The following is a 21,683-nucleotide window of genomic DNA, read 5'->3' as shown; positions in this document are numbered from 1 at the left end:
ATGGCAATATGTAAATCAATGGATGTGTAACTGATGTGATTCTGCAATCTGTGTATGGGGTGAAGGTGGGAGTTCATAACCCACTTGAATCAAAGTGTGGAATATGATATGTCAAGAAATTTGTAATGTTTTGAACAACCCACAATAAAAAAAAAAAAAAAGAGTACTCATGGGATTAAAATCTTCATTTGGGATAAAAATACCAAGGGATGTTATACAGTTGGTGGCTGTTTCATAATAGCCTTATCTCATTTTATCCCATACAAAAGTAAAAGTCAAAAAAAAAAAAAAAAAAGAAATATGCTAATTGTAAGAACAACAACCAGTTAATGGAGTCTTTGACTTATCGGTCACATTTATGTTATTCGACCTTTAAATCTTAATTGGGCTGAGTCTCCAAGGTATTATAAGCAAACTGGTCATGGTAAGATTATATTTTAAATCCATAGATGTTCACTCCTACAGTGATTTATTTAGAACCAAACAGTAAAATAAAGTGCAATTAAAATTTCTTGATATAAGTCAGAATGTATCAATATGTTAGATATTTAGTTTCTTAACTGATTATCTTCTTGCTGATTATAATTTTTATGGTTAAATTTACTGATTCAAAATGTTGATCTTTCTGTTGTTAAAAAAACGTTTAAGAGTTGAGGTGAGGTGTCATTGAAATTTTGAGTCAGAAATTTTATGGATCTATTCTTTCTACTTCTTAGTTGCTGAAGGTTCAAGATGTACATGAGATTTTTTTAAACAAATAATATACAATTTATATACAATAAATGACACCCATTTTAAGTGCAGAAGTTCTGTGAGTTTTGACAGATTATGTACCTATTGAAACTACCACCTAATCAAGACACAGAATGTTGCCATCATCATTAAAAGTTCATTTTGCCCCTTACCATAAATTTTAAAGGTGATTCCTAAGTTCACCATTCTTGATATATTGTTGACCTGCTCCAGAATAAATTGCATTAATGTTTAAAATGTCTAATTTTATATATCAGCATATTCCCTCTTTTGATTGGGAGCCCTTGAAATATCCTCAAAATATTAACATTTAAAATATTTGATGTTATCACATTTCCAACTGAACAATAATAAACACTGAATTTTGCATTAGGTTCTTTTAAGACTGTTGAGGAAGGAAGAGACTGTTATTTCAGGGCTTTATTTCTTCTCATGCCCTTCTGAATGGATGGATGGATGAATGAATGGATGGATGGGTAGATGGGTGGGTGAATGGGTGATTGGGCAGACATATGGGTAGTTAGCCTAGAAAGTGAGTTCAAGTGATGAATTCAAGAAATTCCATGTTGGGGCTGGGGATGTGGCTCAAGCCGTAGCGCGCTAGCCTGGCATGCGTGCGGCCCGGGTTCGATCCTCAGCACCACATACAAACAAACAAGTTGTGTCCGCCAAAAAAAAAAATAAAAATAAATTAAAAAAAAAAAAAGAAATTCCATGTTGATACTGTGAGCCAATTTGACGTTATATGTTGAACATTTGTTATGTGTCACAAACTGTTAGGTGCTAGAGATATGGTGGTGAACAAAAATAGACCCTATCCTTGGCCTCTTGGGGCTTGCAGTTTTCTGAGGAAAACATGAATCATATGAAAACATATGATTACAGAAATAAATGTGAGATTGCAATGAGAAGTACAGAGGACAAAAAGATACGTAGCACTTACTATAGGAGTGTGGAGCAAGGAGACCTGATTAGTGGAAGCGTAGGAGCAGTGTTGGTCAGGGAAGTCTTCACTGAGGAAATGATGTGTAAACTAAGAGCCCAAGGATCCCAGGAATTAGCTCTGTGACAAAGGGGGTGAGAGTGGAGCAGAACTGAGAACAGCATTTGTAAGGCTTTGTGGTGAAAAGAGAACATTATATTTAGAAAGATTTGGTGTTATGAATGGACCTTAAAGAGAGAGAGAGAAGAGAAGAGAAGAGAAAGAAAAGGCCCCTGATGCTAATGCTGGAACAGAATGTAGAGATTCCTGGTAGATGAGGCTGGAAAATAGATACCAGGAAATATAGACACTGACAGACTGCATTTAGAATTATGACCTTTTTCAAAAGTACAATGGAAAATCTCTGAAGAAATTCTAAACTTAGGGGTAGTGATACGTAAGATTTTTCTCCTGAGTGCCTTTTTTCTTTTCAGTGAATCTGGTAGCTTAAGTTTTAGAGCTGCATTCCAGGATGTCAGATATTTTGCTAGTCTCTTCTAATGTATATTATTTATTCAGTTACTTTCTGCCTGATTGAACATTATTCTTCCAGGATTTTCTGACCGACTTGGTGATGTCTGAGGTGGATCGTTGTGGAGAGCACGATGTTTTGATCTTCAGAGAGAACACCATTGCCACCAAATCCATTGAGGAATACCTCAAATTAGTGGGACAACAGTATCTTCATGATGCACTGGGTATGGAAAAGGAAAATATCTGTTTTCTTTCCCTTTTAGTTTTAACTTATTTCACCCTCATGAGATAAATTATTTAGTTTAGCTAACTAGAGTTTTAAGGTTTTAGTTTCAGCTGTGAGAAGTCTCTTCGGGAAAACAGTTTATTACAGTATGGGTGGAAATAGCCCTTCTGTATATGCAGCTAAGTTCCTGATTTTTACATATAACAATATTAGTGGCCTATTTCCCCCAAGTGGTGAGTTTTAAATCATAGTACAAATATATTACCTAATTCTTAAAAGAGTTAGCCTAACATTTGTTATCATGCATAACAAACCTCTAATCAAAACTGAAGAAACTCTTGCCAGCCTATAGTTCCAAATTTCTGACTTCAAGGTCTAGAATTTTCTGTTGTTGTTGCTTGTTGGCTTATTTTTTGTGCTACTGGGGCTTGAACCCAGTGGTGCCCTACACTGAGCTACCTCCCAACCCTCTGTTTTGTTTTGTTTTCTTTTTTGAGACAAGATCTCACTAAATTATCCACTTTGGCCTCGAACTTATGATCCTCCTATCTCAGCTTGAGTCACTGGGATTATAAATGTTCCACCACCACACCCAGGTGGATTTTTTTTTAACATAACAGATTTTTGTCCAATCATTAGCTCTTATTGACTTGGCTGCTCACTTATTTCAGACTTGGTCATGAACTCAGTCATTAACTATTAGAAGTAGGGCACCGTCTGGGCTCTGTGGTGTGTACCATTGGTGGCCTATAGAACCATGAAGTGAGCCATATGTGAGTGATGTTATATATTCATTTTTGGAGTAATTTTAAATTTTCTAGTAGTCTTAATATAAAAAGAATAAAGAGAAGCAGGTTAAATAAACAGCATATTTTATATAACCCAGTGTATTCAAATATAACTTAACTAATCAATGTAGAAATTATTGATGAGGGATCTTATAGTCTTCATATTCTGAAATTCAGTGAATAGTTTACAGTTACTGAAAATTTTAATTTGCACTAGCCGCATTTCTGGTGCCGCATTTCTGTTACACTTAGTAAAGGTATGTTGGTGACTGGAGATTCTTGTTCTTAAGGATCTTACAATATAGGAAATAAGAGTTTTCCCAGTAACCAAAGAAAGAGAAATCCTGTTTTCTCAAATAATTTTTTAAAATTAATTTCAACTTGACAGAATGTAAACTTTCCCTTATGGTGTGTGTATACCTAGAATGGTAGGAAGGTTGTAAACATACTTTGGGCAAGAGCAATGACAGGGATTAGCATGGGAGGTTGAGGGGACTGCATGAACAAAAAGAGAGATAAGAGAGTTGGACGTAGTGACATAAGCCAATAATCTCAGCTTCTGGGAAGCTGAGGCACTGAGGCAGAAGCATTGCAAGTTTGAGTCCAGCCTCAGCAATTTAGCTGTCTCAAAATAAAAAATAAAAAAGGAATGTGGATATAGCTCAGTGGTAAAGCACTGCTGGGTTCAATCCCCAGTACCAAAAAAAAAAGAGGTGAAAGAATCAGGCATTACAGAATAAACCATTAAGTGGCAAAAGGACATGAAAGAGATAAGTGAACAACAACAAACAATTAGAAAATAATTAGAGCCAGTATTTTCAGATCCTAATTAAAGATTTTTATTTTGTAGGAATCATTAGAAAGCAACTGAAAGTTTTGAGTATGTTATTTTCAATGAAATTAATGTAAGATTAATTAATGTAAGATTAATTTCAATGAAATTAATGTAAGATGGATTGACAAAGAAAGCAACTGAATGCAGAAATCAGTTAAGAAGCCTGGGGCTGGGGTTGTGGCTCAGCGGTAGAGCACTTGCCTAGCATGTGCGAAACCCTGGGTTCAAACCTCAACACCACATAAAAATAAATAAACAAAATAAACGTATTGTGTACAACTAAAATAAAAATATTTTAAAAACTATAAGAAGCCATTGTAATAAGCAAGGCAAGAAATAAAGAGATTGTAATGAGGCAATCTCTGCAAATAATAATAGAGAAAAGATGGATATGAGAAATGTTAAAGTTGAACTGATAGAACTTGGCAGCTTTTTCAGTTCATGGAAAAGTAGGAAGTAAGAAGGATCAAGTGTTATCTAGAATTCTGGACCTTTGAGAATGTGGGGGGGTATGATGAGATTTCTTAACAGAAATTATAGAAATAGTTGGTTTGGAAGAGAGGAACTGTTATTTGAAGTTCTGGTAGGAAATCTCAGGGATTTTAGGTAAGAAAGCAAGCCAGGACATCTGTCTAGCTAGCTGTTGGAAATTTGGACCTAACTTACCCATGTGAAGGGGAAAAATGAATCTATGAGGTTACCAGAGCAGGAAAACACATGAGCCAAAGACAGATCTCACAGTGCACAGATCTCTGGGTTTATGGTGTAGAAGAAAGAAGAAGAATCCAAAAGATCAGAGAGAGAATGCCAAAGAAAGAAAACCAGGGAAACACTAAGTCCTAGATAACAGTAGAGAGCATTCCTACTTATCTTCAACTCTAGTTGCATACTGCAGTTTAAGGTCTAATAGTAATTGATGAGAGGAATAGATGGATTTTCACTGACATTAGGAAAGGTACTGAAAGATTATTAGTCTCATTTACATAAAGAGCTTATTACAATCATAAATTATATGTCATGGTTCACTTTAATTTCTGTTGTCTTATACAAATCAACAACGAGACACCTCAAACAATATTCTCCATTCAAAGGACATAGGGGTGAAATTTATTGACTACCTCCTTTGAAATCAGATATTCATATTCTAAAAATCAATGTGGGACAGGATTTCTGAGTGAAATAATTTCCAAATTGAATTGTGGATACAAGTCCTTTGATATGACAGTGAATAATTAAATATCTGATTAACTCAATGAGGCATGAAAATAGTTCAGTAAACACGGGAAGAAATTCAGGTAACCCCTCCAAGATCTCTGCTACCTTACCTGTTATCTAAGAAACAGGTTGCTGAAAATGGCTGCTGCTTCTAAGAACATAAACAGAAACAATTGGCAACCTATTCAAAACAGGGGTTGGATTGTCTTCTTCCCAAAGTTTTGTTATATTTCATACACCTTGAACAAAAAAATAGATGCATCTGTCTTTGAAAAATTCTCAGAGAGAATTGATATTGCCAGTCAACCTGTTCTTTAGCCTGCCTTCATTTATCTGAATAAAAGCATTACTCTTTACTGCATGGTCTCTGCCTCATTTAGGTTTAAATCTTCCATCTGTTAACCCCCTTTACCTACTGGATTGAAGTGATTCATGTTGGTGTCCTATGACACACAGGAAATACCATCTGTGAGACACATGAAATAAGTCCCTCAAAAGGTCCAATTTTCACCCTGGTGAAAATTGATAAAAGCAGATTTCTATATCCATACCTTTTAACCTATTCCTAACACATGAAATGTTAGTGCTAGGTAATAGTTAATGCTTTTCATAAAGAACACGTCATAGAACATTCTGGACACAAACTTACATTTAAACAACCTAAGCACCTAGTTAGGCTCTGATTATTTTCAAGGCTTACTTGTCTAAGTAGTGGATCCAGGATTTTGATCCCAAATGTGTCTGGCTGCAAAGCCTTTACTTTTTCTATGTGCTACCACCTTTTATTTTTTATTTTTTTTTTATTTGTTCTAATTAGTTATACATGAATTCATTTTGACATATTTTACACAAATGGAGCACAACTTCTCATTCCTCTGGCTGTACATGGTGCAGAGTCACTCCAGTAGTGTAATCATACATGTAAATAGGGTAATAAATGTCTGTCTCATTTACCATCCTTCCAATCTCTACAGCCCCATATCCCTCATACCCCTCAACACAAACCAAAGTTTCTTTCCTATCCCCTTGCCCCACCATGGATCAGCATCCACTTGTCAGAGAAAACATTTGGCTTGTGGTTTTGGGGGATTGGCTTATTTCACTTAGCATGATATTCTCTAGTTTCATCCATTTACCTGCAAATGCTATAATTTTATTCTTCTTTAAGGCTGAGTAGTATTCCATTGTATATACGTACCATTTTCTTTATCCATTCATCTGTTGAAGGGCATCTAGGTTGGTTCCATAGTTTAGCTATTGTGAATTGAACTGCTATAGATATTGATGTGGCTACATCACTCTAGTATGCTGATTTTAAATCCTTTGGGTATAAACCGAAGAGTGGGATAGGTAGCTGGGCCAAGTGGTGATTCCATTCCAAGTTTTCTGAGGTATCTCCATAGTGCTTTCCATAGTGGTTTACTAATTTGCAGTCCCACCAGCAATGAATGAGTGTATGTTTTTTCCCACTTCCTCACCAACATTTATTATTGCTTGTATTTTTGGTAATTGCCATTCTGACTAGAGGGAGATGGAATCTTAGTTTTGATTTGCATTTCTCTAATTGCTAGAGATGATAAACATTTTTTAAGTTTTTTTTAGTTGTTGATTGACCTTTATTTTATTTATTTTTATGTGGTGCTGAGAATTGAACCCAGTACCTCACACATGCTAGGCAACCGCTCTACTATTGAGCCACAACCCCAACCCAATGAACATTTTTTGATCGATTGTATTTCTTCTTCTATAAAGTGTCTTTTCAGTTCCTTAGCCCATTTATTGATTGGGTTATTTGGTTTTTTGGTATTGAATTTATTGAGTTCTTTATATATTCTGGAGATTAATGCCCTATCTGATGTGTGTGTGTGGTAAAGATTTTTTCCATTTTGTAGGTTCTCTCGTCATCTTATTGATTGTTTCCTTTGCTGAGAAGAAGCTTTTTAGTTTGAATCTATCCCATTTATGGGATCTTGATTTTACTTCTTGTACTTTAGGAGTCTTGTTAAGGAAGTCAGGTCCTAAGCCAACATGATGAAGATTTGGGCCTACTTTTTCTTGTATTAGACATAGGGTCTCCATTCTCATGTCTTTGATCCACTTTTGAGTTGATTTGTGGACAGGGTAATATCCAGAATAGCCAAAGCAATTCTTAACAAGAAGAGTGAAGCAAGAGGCATCTCAATACCAGACCCTAAACTATACTACAGAGCAATACTAACAAAAATAGCCTGGTGTTGGTACCAAAATAGACATGTAGATCAGTGATACAAAATAGAAGACACAGAGACAAATCCACATAAATACAATTATCTCATACTAGAAAAAGACACCAAAAACATACATTGAAGAAAAAATAGCCTCCTCAACAAATGGAGCTAGGAAAATTGGAAATCCATATGTAACAAAATGAAATTAAACCTCTGTCTCTCACCACCACCTTTTCTGAATATCAGTTTGCTTCTTATTCTCTAAGCATGTTTCTTCCAAATTTTCATTTCCCATCCTGTCATAGCTATTTTTAAAAGCTTTCATTTACCTTAGTACTAACAATTTTGATATAAAAATGTTTCCTATTGCTACTGCTACTTGATTTGGTAGGAATTATTGCTCACCTTTAAGAAGTGTTATAACTAACCTGAACCTCAAATAATAGAAGGATCCTTGAAAGCTCCACTCTTTAATAAAGACCTGTTAAAGAAAACCAGAATACATCCTGCCATCTCTGATAAATGTTTTTTGAAATTAGGCCCTGTCGTGTATGCCTGTAATCCCAGCAGCTGGGGAGGCTAAGGCAGGAGGATCGTGAGGTCAGAGCCAGCTTCAGCAACTCAGCAAGACCCTGTCCCTAAATAAAATATCAAAAAGGACTGAGGATGTGGCTCAGTGGTCGAGTGTCCCCAGTACACCCCCCCCAAAAAAAATGTTTATTGAGCTCCAGAAGGCCTTCTGGAGTTTCATGCAGGGTTAACATTTGACCTCTCCAGTGCTATCTCAAAGTTAAAATTAGAATGCTTCAAGAGCTATTCAAGGTGATAGGGATTTGAACATGATTCGAAGCTTGTTCTTAACCTCCAAGCGTATTCATTCTAGAAATGAGACAGAAATGAATAAATAAGCACAAAACAGTATAAAATTTGGAACACTAGAAGCATACAGGTATGGTATGTAGTAAAGGATGAACAGGTAAGGTAATGATTTGTTCTTTTGGAGAATACTAGGTGTAGCTTTATATGGGATAGGTTGTATAAGGGCTTCTAAGCTAAATTTCTGTGGAAAAACATTAGGGTATATAAAAAGGGACCTGCTATAATTTGTGCCAGATTAAATGACTGTCCCCATTATAAGAAATAGGTCTAGAGAGCCTCACTTACCTCTGTGGGGTTGGAGTTAGGGTTAGGGTTAGACTTGGCACCCACATGGCCCCTAGGACCTTACTTAGGTGGGCTATTCAATCTGGCTCGGGTTGTTTTTCTACGATAATTAGTTTCTCTGGTAAAGGTAGCCTTATAACAAATTACAGGTTTGTGCTAATTTATTTGTGGGTTCTAGTAAAAGATAACTACCTTGTTTAAAGTCATATTGTTACTATTTTTATAAATACTATATTGATGATGTTAGTAGTTGCTATTATTCTACTTCCAGGTTAAAGAAAATAAACGTGGTATGTGGGATATGAGAACTATTAGGTTCCAAAACAGTGAACTTTTGTGAGCAGTCTTTTGTGCTTCCCATATGAAGTCTGAGGAAAAAAAAAATCCCATTATAGATTTTAGGACAGAAATCCTAAATCCTTTTATCCTATTCAGGAAGATACTAAATATAGTTATATTTTCTGTCATCTTTTCTCCTCAAATAGGGGAGTTCATCAAAGCTTTGTATGAATCGGATGAGAACTGTGAAGTGGACCCTAGCAAATGTTCATCTAGTGAACTGATAGACCATCAAAGCAACCTAAAAATGTGCTGTGAACTGGCTTTCTGCAAGATCATCAACTCGTACTGGTGAGCTGGTGTCCATGGTAGACCCTTGCTCGTGGAACTTAAATTTCTTCATATAAAAGTCATCACAAAGGGAGGACTTAAGGGAAAAATTGAAAGTTACCTTAATATATTCCTAAAATATAAATCTCCATTTTAAGCAGATATTCTCCTTTTTTATTTTCAGCTTTGCCACAATTAATTTTACTGAAAAATCTGTGTGTCCTTAGCACACAAACATGATTAATGTTAAATTTGCATTGATGTCTTTGCCCACTGAGAATGCATGAATATTGAAAAGAAAGGGATTTGGGGAGAGGAACATTGGGGAACACAAGAGAAAAACAGATCCTAGTTCAATCCATGGACACTAATGATAACCATTGAGAAGCAAATGCTGAGAAACATTTTTTTTTCTTTTTTGGTGCTGGGATTTGAAGTTGAACCTGGGGGCACTTCACCACTGAGCTCTGTCTCTAGTCCTTTTTATATGTTTTATTTTGAGACAGGGCCTTGCCAAGTTGCTGAGGCCAGCCTTGAATTTGCAATCCCCCTGTCTCTACATCCATGTCACTGGGATTATAGGCATGCACCACCACAGCCTACGAGAAATATTACTTCTTGAAGGGGAGTGTACAAAGGGTTCAACCATTAAAATAAACATCATTTTGCTAGTTGCTCTTGAGGCATAGAAAATAGGACAGAAGAAGGCCTTCTGGAGTTTCTTGAAGGGTTAACATTTGACCTCTCCGGTGCTATCTCAAGGTTAAAATTAGAAGAAGAAAACAAATAACTAGAAGGATGCTGACCACCTAGTACACTGTGCTTCACTGGGAGTTTAAATACCCATCCAGGATGGTATGCTTCAGCAGACCTCACAGTTTTTAAAAGCTTTCATTTACCTTAGTGCTAACAATTTTGATATAAAAATTGTTTCCTATTGATTTTGTAAGAATTATTGCACACCTTTAAGAATTGTTATAACTAGCCTGAACCTCAAGTAATAGAAGGATCCTTGAAAGCTCCACTCTTCTTTAATAAAGAACTGTTAAAGAAAACCAAAATACAATGCACAGTTTACCTTTTTGTTGTTTTTGTTGAAAGAAACTCAGATCTCAATTATAAAGTTTAGAAGTGGAGATTTATGTTTGCCTAAATCTGTAAAATATAAATAGCATGAGTTATTAAAAACAGCCACTTTCCACAAAATGGATAAAGACTAAATTCAAATGCAGAAAATATTAAAATTTTATAGTAATAAAAATTTCAATTATAGAAAAAATAAGTATTCAGAATGGCCAATTTTGAGATTGAGGAATGTGGGCACTGATGTTTGTCTTGCTGGTTTGGGGATAATTTGATAAATGTATATAAATAAAAATGTTTATTTCCTTTCTTCTAACAGTTCATAAGCGAAGTACTTTTGAACTATCTATATAATCTTTCCCATAATTTTAATTCTACATCCTCTAAAACCCAAAGTATTTTTCTAGCTTTCTAGCTTTTCTAATCTTGAATAGCTGTGTTCATGAATTTTAGTCATTGCTGTACCCCCAGAAATTGGTGAGATTGTGGAAGATTTTTGATGAACAATCTTTAGAGAAATCACAGTAAGCTGTACTAAACTAGATGGTTTCATCAGGAGTCTCATGACATTTACCCTTTTTGCAAAACTAAATATACATTAATTCAGAGTTTTGTAGTTTCCAGTTTCCAGTCTCCATCTGGTTTTCTGTGATTTCCTCACCACCTCTCTGCCATGAATTGGGCAGATCCTCATCTTTGCGTCTCTCCTAGGTCTTCCTATAGCCTGACTGTAATACAGAGGTGGGCTGAGTCAGAGTGGGATCATTTGTGCTTTCATGGGTTATGGTATTTTCGTATTTAGAGGTTTTTGATTTTTTTTTTCCTTCCCCAGTGTTTTCCCTCGTGAATTGAAAGAAGTGTTTGCATCATGGAAACAGCAGTGCCTGAACCGCGGCAAGCAAGACATCAGTGAGCGGCTCATTAGTGCCTCATTGTTTCTCCGTTTTCTTTGCCCAGCCATTATGTCTCCCAGTCTCTTCAACCTTATGCAAGAGTATCCTGATGACCGTACATCTCGGACTCTAACTCTTATTGCCAAGGTCATTCAGAACCTGGCCAACTTTGCCAAGTAGGTGATGCTACCTACCATAACCACTCTAAAAACACATGGTTTTAAAAAAAATAACATGAGTCCTAAAATTTGGATCAGACTGATGAGCCTCATTACTCCCTATTACCAGATTTTTTTGTTATCAATAAAAATTGAAAAACAGCAAAAAATTGGAAGTAAATATTAAATAACCATGGTATACACATTCAGTGAAATATTCATAGGCACTTAAAACATTGTTTTCAAAGAACAAAAATATGGAAAATGTTGAAGATAAAATTAAGTGAAAAGTACTAAAAAAAAGGACGATATATAACATGATACATATGTTATAATTCTAGCAATATGAAAACACAAGAATCTAAGGAAGGAACAGTAAGATGAATTTTTATTTATTTTTACATGGTATTGAGAATCAAACCCAGTACCTCACACATGCAAGGCAAGTGTGCTACTGCTGAGCCACAGTCCCAGACCAAAACTTGGATTTTAAATTGAAAAAAAATCTGTAAACATTATTTGGGGGACAATTGGTAGAATTTAAATATGGACTGTAGATGATTCATAAATCATGTTTTTAAAGTTTTAGTATGAAGATGGCATTGGCTTATGTAGAGATACTCCTTTTTTCTGAATAAAATGATGCTAAGTATTCAGAGGTGATAATGTCTATAACTTAGTTTAAAACAGTTCAAAAAAATAGCATAATATATATATAGAGAAGAGTGAAAGCAAATTTGACAAAATTTTAACATTTGGTTAATGTAGATGAAAGATATATAGTGTTCATTGTGTATTTTAACCTTTTTTAAAAAAAAAATTTAAAAAGTTAGGAGACTATAATTGTACTTAAATGTAAATAGCAGATATGTTTTAGTAGGTAAATGGATGTACCCATAATTTATCTTTCTGAAGAAAGAAAAATGAAACATTTTTCATTGTTTTTAACTTTTTCTTCAGTAAGTTTGTATTGTTTTATAATTTATTGAAAATAAGTTTTAAAAATAACTGGAAAAGAATTCACACTTGCAAAATTGATCATAGATGTATTTAATATTAAGGCTTAAAAACAAGTTTCTATTAGTAGTATGTTGAAGAAAATAATTAAAACTTTAATGAAACAGGATTTTTTTAGTATAAATTGTGATTTTTTTATAAGTCCACTATTTTAATTTTGTGTACCCTGTATATATAAGCCAAAGCAGAAATATAACATACTTACCCATATTTGAGCTAATTCTGATAAAAAAATTATTTCTAGATTATTTTTGAACAAGTTTTTTTATAGACTTAAATAGTCTCCGAAGATAGCTAGAACCTATTTAGTAGAAATAATGAACACAACCAAAGGCTTAAAGAAGAAAAAGAATAAGTAGTTTCTCCTTATCCAAGATTTTGCTTTCCAAGGTTTTAGTTTTACCCATGGTCACCCATGATTCAAAAATATTAAATTAAAGATTTCAGAAATAGTAAGTTTAAAATTAAATGCCATTTTGAGTAGCATAAGAAGATGTCATGCTGTCCAGCTCTGTCTCACACAGGGCATGAATCATACCTTTGTTCCGTGTATTCATGTTGTATTTGCTACCAACTTGTTGTTAGTAACCATCTTGGCTGTCAGATTGTCGAAGTATCATAGTGCTTGTGTTCAAGTAACCTTATTTTACTTAACAGAACAAGAGTTTTGATGTTAGAAATTCAGAGATGCTAAAGAGAAGCTATAGAGGCTGTGTTTAAGTGAAAAGGTGAAAGTTTATCATAGTTATGTATGTGTGGGGGAAAGCATAGTATATATAGGGTTCTGCACTACTCACAGTTTCAGGCATTCATTGAAGGTCTTGTACTAAATACCATGGATAAGGGGGAAGAAGTGAAATACTGTATAATGTATTTAGGAAACTTTGAAGAAACAATCAATATTAAAATTTACACTGGTGAACATTTAGTCGATAAATAAGGGCTATATCATAGAGAGCTTTAAATACCAGAGCAGGGGGAAATGAGTCTAGGCTTAACCCTATAGTGAGAATAGAAAGCTATTCAGTTTTTTGGTATATATTAAATATTAAGAAACTAGATTTTTTAGGGCTGCAGGGGATGTAACTTAGTGATAGTTCACTTTCCTAGCATGTTGGAGGACCTGTGTTCTATCATCCCCAGTACCACTTAAAAAAAAAAAAAAGAAAAATATATTTTAGTACTCTCATTTACAGAAAAACAAAATGAGTTGTTATCTCTACAATTTTTTAAATTTTTATAACTCTGTATAAAGTCAACTTAAAATGATCATCTCTCTTTTCTTTCTCATTTTCTCACTCTCTGCGTCAGGTTTGGTAACAAAGAGGAATACATGGCATTCATGAATGATTTTTTAGAACATGAATGGGGTGGAATGAAGCGCTTTCTCTTGGAGATTTCTAATCCAGACACCATCTCAAACACCCCAGGCTTTGATGGTTACATTGATCTGGGCCGAGAGCTTTCAGTTTTGCATTCCTTACTGTGGGAAGTAGTTTCCCAACTTGATAAGGTAAAGTAGGCTGGATGAGTGATGGGAACTGGGAGATAGTGCATCTGTTCGGTGCATCTGAATTCTGGAATGAGAGCACTACCCTTTCTGCTAATTGAAAGCAACCTTTTGCCCTAGATATCAGAAAGCAAATGGTTATCATTGCTGAGCAAATATTGTGATCTGCAGCCGTGAAATTCTAGAAAATAATGAAATCATTAACATTTTTAAAATAATTAACTGAGTTAATGAAATATATTTCTATAAATTCATATATAATACATATCTGAAACTTGCCTAGAAATTAATAGAAAATATTGGTACATACATCCTTATCATGTATAAGATGATATGAAATTTCATTCTAGTAATTTCTAACAAAAGGACAGACATAGAAAATGCTGTTTATCATGTTTATAGCTTTACCTATGAAAAATTTTTTTATTCTACAAGTTTAAGTTTATAGTTATTAATGCTGAGTCTTATGGGGTATGAAAATCCTATTTTTTCTACAGATATGAATTAAGAATATATAAATCTATTATTATTTTCTGACAGAAAGAATGTTATTATGTGTTAATATTCTATTAATAAGTAAATGTAAAGCATGCCAATCATTTTCTTTCTTCTGGAATTTGACAAAAAAAGAACAGGCTTATAGTAGAAAACAGTTTAGTACTATGTTAGAGTAATTATAAAAAACAAAGTTATTTTTCTGTAATGAATTGTTTTCCTCCATTTTCCTATTAATTATAGAAATGTTATATTAATAACAATTAGAGAGGAATAAAACCTACTAACAAAGATCATTTTCCCGAGGAAATATAAATGGGAGTGTGTCCACTGGTGCTTAAAACGTTTAGAAGACAATAAACCATTCCATACTCTCAAGAACCTATTCTTCATTTTTAGAAATGCAAGCTATATTTTAAGTTGCAGCTCTGTTCAGGGTAAATTTCTTTATTATGAATCATGGTTCATCATTATTCAGCAAGTAAAGAGATTCTTCAGAGGCATTCATTAAATTCATTCAGAAAAGTCTATTGAATGTTGAGAAGATAAAGAACACCCAAAGGCAGCCATGTAAAACTAACAGTTGAGATGGTCCCATAAGACCCCATGAGAAAAATTCCCTAAAGAAAAAAAAAAAAGATTGAGATAGATAAAGCAAATACTGAAAAATTTTTCTTTATTGAATAACTTCATTGCATATATGGTTATCTTGTGAATAGTCCTGACTTATTCAAGATCAAAGGCTTTTTTTATCAAAGTGTGGAATATGATATGTCAAGAAATTGGTAATGTTTTGAACAACCCACAATAAAAAATTTAAAAAAATAAATAAATAAATAAATTTTAAAAAAAAAAAAAGGCTTTTTAACAGGCTTTGATACATAAACATACTTTCTCCTTTTTAGTCTCTGTTTAAAAAGTAAATATCTCATAGACAGAATTTGCCCTATTCATTGTTTAAATAAAAAGGAAATTACATTATTAATGGAAACAGCTGGGAATGGGTCAGGGTTCCCAAGATTGACTAGGATAGAGGATGGCAGTATCAACTAACTGCATGTCCTGCAGTGCTCTGGATCCCTGTATGCAGCATCTTGTATGTCAGCATGAGTTTCTTTTCTCACATGATCCTTTTTCTTTGGAAGTTTCATCACACTAGCCAGTCCTCTGGTCTCAAAGTTCCTTTTGGTTAGAAGGTGTTTGGTTCCTCCCCTCCCCTTCCCCACCTTGGTCTGTTAGCTACCCAAAGATTCAGTTTGCTTTGCATGCTTACTTTAGTCGGAATGGCAATAGTTTGATTATTTTGAGCATGACTTTTTATTTGCATAATCCTAATTTCTATTTCCTTTCTTTCCTCAATGTCTGCTGCACCTTGTTTCGCCTCCTCCATTCATCTCGACGCCATGATTTTGCTGCTCCATAACAATGCATTATGAACCTACCACTCCCATACGCAAATACCTACCCTTCCCTCAACCTACACCCCTCCAATCAATGGGCATCGTTGTCCCAAAAACAATCTGTGGTGGATGTCACAATGCTTATTATCCAATCAGGGTGAAAATTCCTTCCTACAGGCAACCGTGGCAAAACTGGGTCCTCTTCCTCGTGTTCTTGCTGATATTACCAAGTCCCTGACTAATCCTACGCCAATACAACAGCAACTGAGACGCTTCGCTGAGCATAACTCTAGTCCAAACGTCAGTGGAAGCCTCTCCTCTGGGCTGCAGAAAATATTTGAAGACCCCACTGACAGGTATGCAAAAGAGGGTTTGTACTACTCTCAGAAAAAGATAATGTTTAAATTTAGCAGAAATCTCTTTTGACTCATTTGTTGAATTTGCAATAAGTTTATAAGCAATTAAAGAAAATCATTTGAGATAAATCCAATTGTTATAAAGCACAAGATAGGATAACATTTTTTAGAATGATAGTATAGAGTTATGTTCAGTAAATGCATTCAAAATCTATATCGTGCTTTATGGAAGATTAGGGATTTTATGAAATTGATGTTTTTGTGTGGTATAGCACTCAAAACTCTGAAAGACCATCAGTTAAAGCCATTTTATAGCTGATTGTGTCAACTAGACAGGTACATACAACATTGTTGCTTAGACTTCTATTCCGAATTGGCAAGGTTTGTTCCTTTAGCAGGGACCCTTTGGTTGTCTACTCACAGCTGCTTCTCTTGAAGGTTTAAATGGAACTAAGTATAAATTGGAGGATTTAAATCCAAGTGGATTATTATTGGAATTCTAGTAAAAACTAAAGATTGTGATGGGGTATTATTCTCTACCTTTAAAGAAAAAGTAAAAATGCTAGATTTTATTCTAAGAATTGTAATGATGAAACCTGAATTTCTAAAGAAAGTTTAGGTATCCATATTGAGCTTCTAAAACTTCAGAAAAGTTTCCAAAATTAAAGAATCTTAACTATGTTGAATTTGCTCTCAAGAGTAACCCAGGATCCTTTCCTTATCCACAGTGACTTGCATAAACTAAAATCTCCAAGCCAGGAAAATACAGACAGCTATTTCAGAGGCAAAACATTACTTCTTGTTCAGCAGGCCTCCTCCCAGAGTATGACTTATTCTGAAAAGGATGAAAAGGAAAGCAGCCTTCCTAATGGTCGGAGCATCTCCCTCATGGACCTCCAGGACACTCATGCTGCTCAGGTGGAGCATGCATCTATCATGCTTGATGTGCCTATGCGCTTGACAGGAAGTCAGCTTTCCATAACCCAGGTGGCCAGCATCAAACAACTGCGGGAAACTCAGAGCACTCCCCAGAGTGCCCCCCAAGTAAGAAGGCCCCTGCACCCAGCCTTGAACCAACCAGGAAGTCTCCAGCCCTTGTCATTCCAGAACCCTGTCTATCACCTCAATAACCCAATTCCAGCAATGCCAAAGGCCTCTGTAGATTCCAGTTTGGAGAACCTAAGCACTGCCAGTTCTAGAAGCCAAAGTAACAGTGAAGACTTCAAACTCAGTGGACCCAGCAATAGCAGCATGGAAGATTTTACCAAACGTAGCACTCAGAGTGAAGATTTCTCCCGGCGGCACACAATGCCAGACAGACACATACCTCTTGCTCTGCCACGTCAAAACAGTACTGGGCAGGCCCAAATCCGGAAAATGGACCAGGCCGGGTTAGGTGCCCGAGCCAAAGCACCCCCATCCCTGCCACACAGTGCATCCTTACGTAGTACCGGGAGCATGTCAGTGGCATCTGCAGCCCTGGTGGCTGAACCTGTGCAGAATGGGAGCCGGTCCCGGCAGCAGTCTTCTTCCTCCAGAGAGAGCCCTGTTCCCAAAGTGAGAGCAATTCAGAGACAACAGACACAGCAGGTAGGGACACATACTGAAGTGGTTTGGCTTCTACTTGGTGCAAATCTTGGACTTTATATGTAAATCAATAGGGGAGGGGGATTATCAGCAAATCCCATTATTAACAAGATCTCTCCTTAAGAATATTTTCTGCAACCTTTAAATGGAAGGAGGAAATGACAAGTTTGGGAGGTTTCTGGTTAGGTGAGACAGCAAAATGTGGTTTGACTCATTACCCTTAGGAGACTCTCTAACAAACACTCAGGAGGCCTTTCCTTTTCTACAAGCAGCAGAGCAGCTACCTCATTTTGCACTTAGAACAGATCTACAATGTTAAATGAATAAGTACACATTTAAACTAGGAAATCTACAGGTGAAATCAACCATAATATATGTTGTAAAAATCTGGAAATTATTCCTTCTTAATTTTTTTTCCTTAAGCTTTGAGAATTAAATTTTACCTTTTGAGCTGAGAATTTTAAGTAACTACTCCTCACTTCACCCCCCAATTCCCTATAGAAATACCAAGTCCCATTTGCCTTTTCCTGGAAGTGGCTAGAAAAATAAACAACTAAACCCCTGTAGAGACAAAGTAAAAAAGGGTAAAAAGAGAAACACAAGCAGTTGACAGGTATTCTAAACATTTGCAGCTCCCTTGTGTTACTGTTAAGCCCAGTTAGTGTCACACCAATCTTAATATGAGTTTTCAAGTTTTTTTCTTATTTGTTTGCTAAGAATTTCATCATTTCTTCCTTACATTTTGAGGCACCAGTATATATTTTACCCTTTGAAATGAATTAATAAGCTTAAAGGTGTGTGTAACTATTTTTTATCTAAAAAATATTTTTAGATAAAATCATTGGATTATTTGAAACCTAATTATATTTTATAAGTACTGAAGAGTATGTGATTAAAAGAATTATATGACAAAAATTTTTATGCAGCAAAATAACTGGGCAAGGAGACTTAAATAAAATCCCAAAGTATCTCTCCCATATATTTGCATTTTTATGGGTAGGCACATACTAATTGGGCAGTTTCTACCTTCACTCTGCTGTGATCAGAGCCTCTTGCCCTTACATCACTAATTATTTAAAGAAGAAATAAATAGAACATCAGAAGCAGAGGAGGGGGGTGAAAAAAGCATGACCAACTTAGGCTAATGCTGAGGAGCACACTTTCTGGGCAGAACCTCCTACTCGATCATTCTTTCTTGAATAATAAAGTTTTTCTTCAGTCTTAAATTTTTCATTTTTATTTTGTTATATTTTCCAAATTTTCACCAATTCATTTGATTTAATAGACATTTTTGTCTAAACAAAAGGAAAAATACATATATTCCTATATATCCTTTATATATATATAATGTACATACCTTTATATATAAATGTATGTGTATTTATACACACATGTATTCACATAAACATAATTTTATGTTAGAAGGCTATCAATCATTTACACTTTTTTGTGAATTAGGTTTTTTTACCTTGCTTTTGTGCTAGCTTCTAGTTGATATCAACTACTTTTAACAATGTGAGTATGTATTAGGGGAAGAACAGAAAGATAAGTAATTTTAGAAACGGAATACCATGTGAAAGCAAACATCTACTTGGAGGTTTAGAGTTCAAGAGGACACTAAGGATGAGATAGGACATAAGATTGGCAGACAGGGAAAGGACATGGAAAGATCTGTCGTGGTTTTTGTTTTTGTTTTGTTTTGTTTTGTTTTTTAAGTTGACTTAGGTCCAGCCCTAGAAAGAAAAGAAAGATTAAAATTCTGCCCACCCATTCATTCTTCCTGAATCATGTAGTCCTCAATTCCCAGGGCCCATGACTCAGGCTGATTGTTTATGAATAATATAATTCAGTAGCCTTTTGTGTGTTTGGCTAGAACCAGTTGTTCCATACAATATTTTTACTATAGGAAAACGTACCATTCACATAAGCGTAGAATAAATGTTCCTGTGAGTAAATATAAGGCTGTCTGGATGCATGAGAGATGGAATTGCGTACTATCTCCAAAAAACAATTTAAAAATTAATTTCTGTGCCACAATCATTAAGGAGTTAGGGAATATCTGTGATGTGTTGACATGAAGTGGATTACAGCCACAATGAGATCACCTAGAACAGCTTTAGATATTCATCTTCGTGCTGGTAACTTCCACTGTCACATCAGTTGAAGAATAAATCACTGGATTTTGGTTGTTCAGGTTTCTGGGTTTTTTCTAAGACTTTTTCTACCCAGATGGTTCATTCTTTTGAACTTATATCCTTACTCATTGCATTGCTTATCTTGCCATTTCTTGCTTGTGTTTCTCATCTCACTCCCATGAATCTTCTAAAGTTCTATATAATCAGCACATTTTTTTTTAAACCCAAACTTTATTTTATTTTTTTATTTCTTTTATATTTATTTTTTAGTTATCGGCAGACACAACATCTTTGTATGTTGATACAACATACAAAGATCTTTGTATGTGGTGCTGAGGATCGAACCTGGGCCGCATACATCCCAAGCGAGCGCGCTACCGCTTGAGCCACATCCCCAGCCCCATCAGCACATTTTTTAAGACGAATTCCTTTATAGATTTTAATTGCAAATTATGTTGGGGAATTTTTCTCTTCCCAAAACTAGAGGATTTCTTTGTGGGGATTGTTCTGTAGGCCTTTGTCCCCTGCAAATTCCATTTGTATCTTAGCACAAAAGAGAGGCCATTGTTGGCAGTGTGACTGGCTTCAGTCTTCTCCAGATAAGGAGTAGGAAAGAAATAAAATCCTAGTCAAACAACTTATAGAGAAAGAACTTTTTTTCAGGAAACTCTTTTAATATTTTGTTCCCTTGAACCTCTGATTGGATTTCTGTTTTCTCATTTTCTTCCTCATGTATCATGTACTCTGTATAAAAAAAAATAGACCTTGTTTGTTTATTTATAATGTCTGGGTTGGTTAGATTTATCCCTAATGATAGATATTCGAATTTGAAGAGGCCTTTTAAAATAGGTGTTTGGCAAGCTTATTAGTATAATGTGGCAATGTTCATATTTGGACTTGTTAAACCCTCTTCTAACCAAACTCTCAAGCACTCTTGATGTTTACTTATTAATTTAGATAGCCCTTTCTTTGGTGTTGATAGCAGAAGCATTATTTATGAGAATGTATTTCAGACTAAGAAGAAGTTGAAACCAACAAGTCTTATTTACATCTAATACATCCTAGCAAGGAATAGGCAACTGGCCTGTTCTCAGTTGTTCCCAGCACAGCCACGTTATGACTAAATGTAGTAACAATGAAACTGGCTCTGGCAGGCCCTTTTGCCCTAAAACATTATTATTTTTCCCAGGAAAACCCTATGCAGCTTCATCTCAAAAGGGAGAGATTTATATTGGAAATCCTGTTCCCTTGCTTCCTTTTCATGCTTTATTTTCTTTAATTTTCCTTTTAAAAGTCTGTGGATATAAATTCTCTTCATAAGGATGTAGCTAAGCAGGATGGGTGCTAAACCTCAATTTCTGCAAGTTCTTTAACTGTAAATGCAGATAATAATTTGTGCTATATATCCAGCTCATAAAGGAGATAGATCAAACAATCATATAGGGAAAGCCTTTGAGACTAGAAGAAAAATAGTGTCCTTCTCCTAATAATAAACTCTGCTTTAGTAGTAAATTCTAAAGAGAACCCAGAGTATTAAAATATATTGAGATATATTTTATTGAGGTCACTTAATTAGTTACTGCCATGCAAAAGAACAATGAGCAAGGTACAATGGCTCATTGCTGTAACCCTAGCTACTCAGGAGGCTAAAGCAGGAGGATCACAAGTTTGAGGCCAGCCTAGGCAACTTGATGAGATCCTATCTCAAAATAAAATGGAATGGGTATGTAGCTCAGTGGTAGAGTGCTACTTGGTTCAATCCCCAGTATCTCAAAAACAGGAACAAAACAAAATAA

The 21,683-nt window shown here is 35.2% G+C and overlaps 1 protein-coding gene across 11 annotated transcripts in view; it reads left to right on the top strand.

Annotated features, from left to right (window-relative positions):
* Positions 1–21,683, top strand: part of Rasal2 (RAS protein activator like 2) — a 338,051-nt gene that overhangs the window by 296,033 nt on the left and 20,335 nt on the right. For 9 of the 11 annotated variants that reach the window (XM_048809957.1, XM_048809956.1, XM_048809959.1 and 6 more), the window contains 6 exons: positions 2,289–2,433; positions 9,130–9,274; positions 11,169–11,405; positions 13,716–13,917; positions 15,966–16,165; positions 16,894–17,755. In XM_048809957.1, the coding sequence (XP_048665914.1) occupies positions 2,289–2,433; positions 9,130–9,274; positions 11,169–11,405; positions 13,716–13,917; positions 15,966–16,165; positions 16,894–17,755 (1,791 nt within the window). The remainder of the gene's footprint in view (positions 1–2,288; positions 2,434–9,129; positions 9,275–11,168; positions 11,406–13,715; positions 13,918–15,965; positions 16,166–16,893; positions 17,756–21,683) is intronic. The other 2 variants (XM_015491761.2, XM_048809955.1) reach the window with 1 other exon arrangement.

This window comes from Marmota marmota, unplaced genomic scaffold (genome assembly GCF_001458135.2).
Source record: "Marmota marmota marmota unplaced genomic scaffold, marMar, whole genome shotgun sequence".
Classification (NCBI taxonomy): domain Eukaryota; kingdom Metazoa; phylum Chordata; class Mammalia; order Rodentia; family Sciuridae; genus Marmota; species Marmota marmota.
Note: the sequence above shows the minus strand (reverse complement) of the source record. Positions and strands in the feature narration are given on the sequence as shown.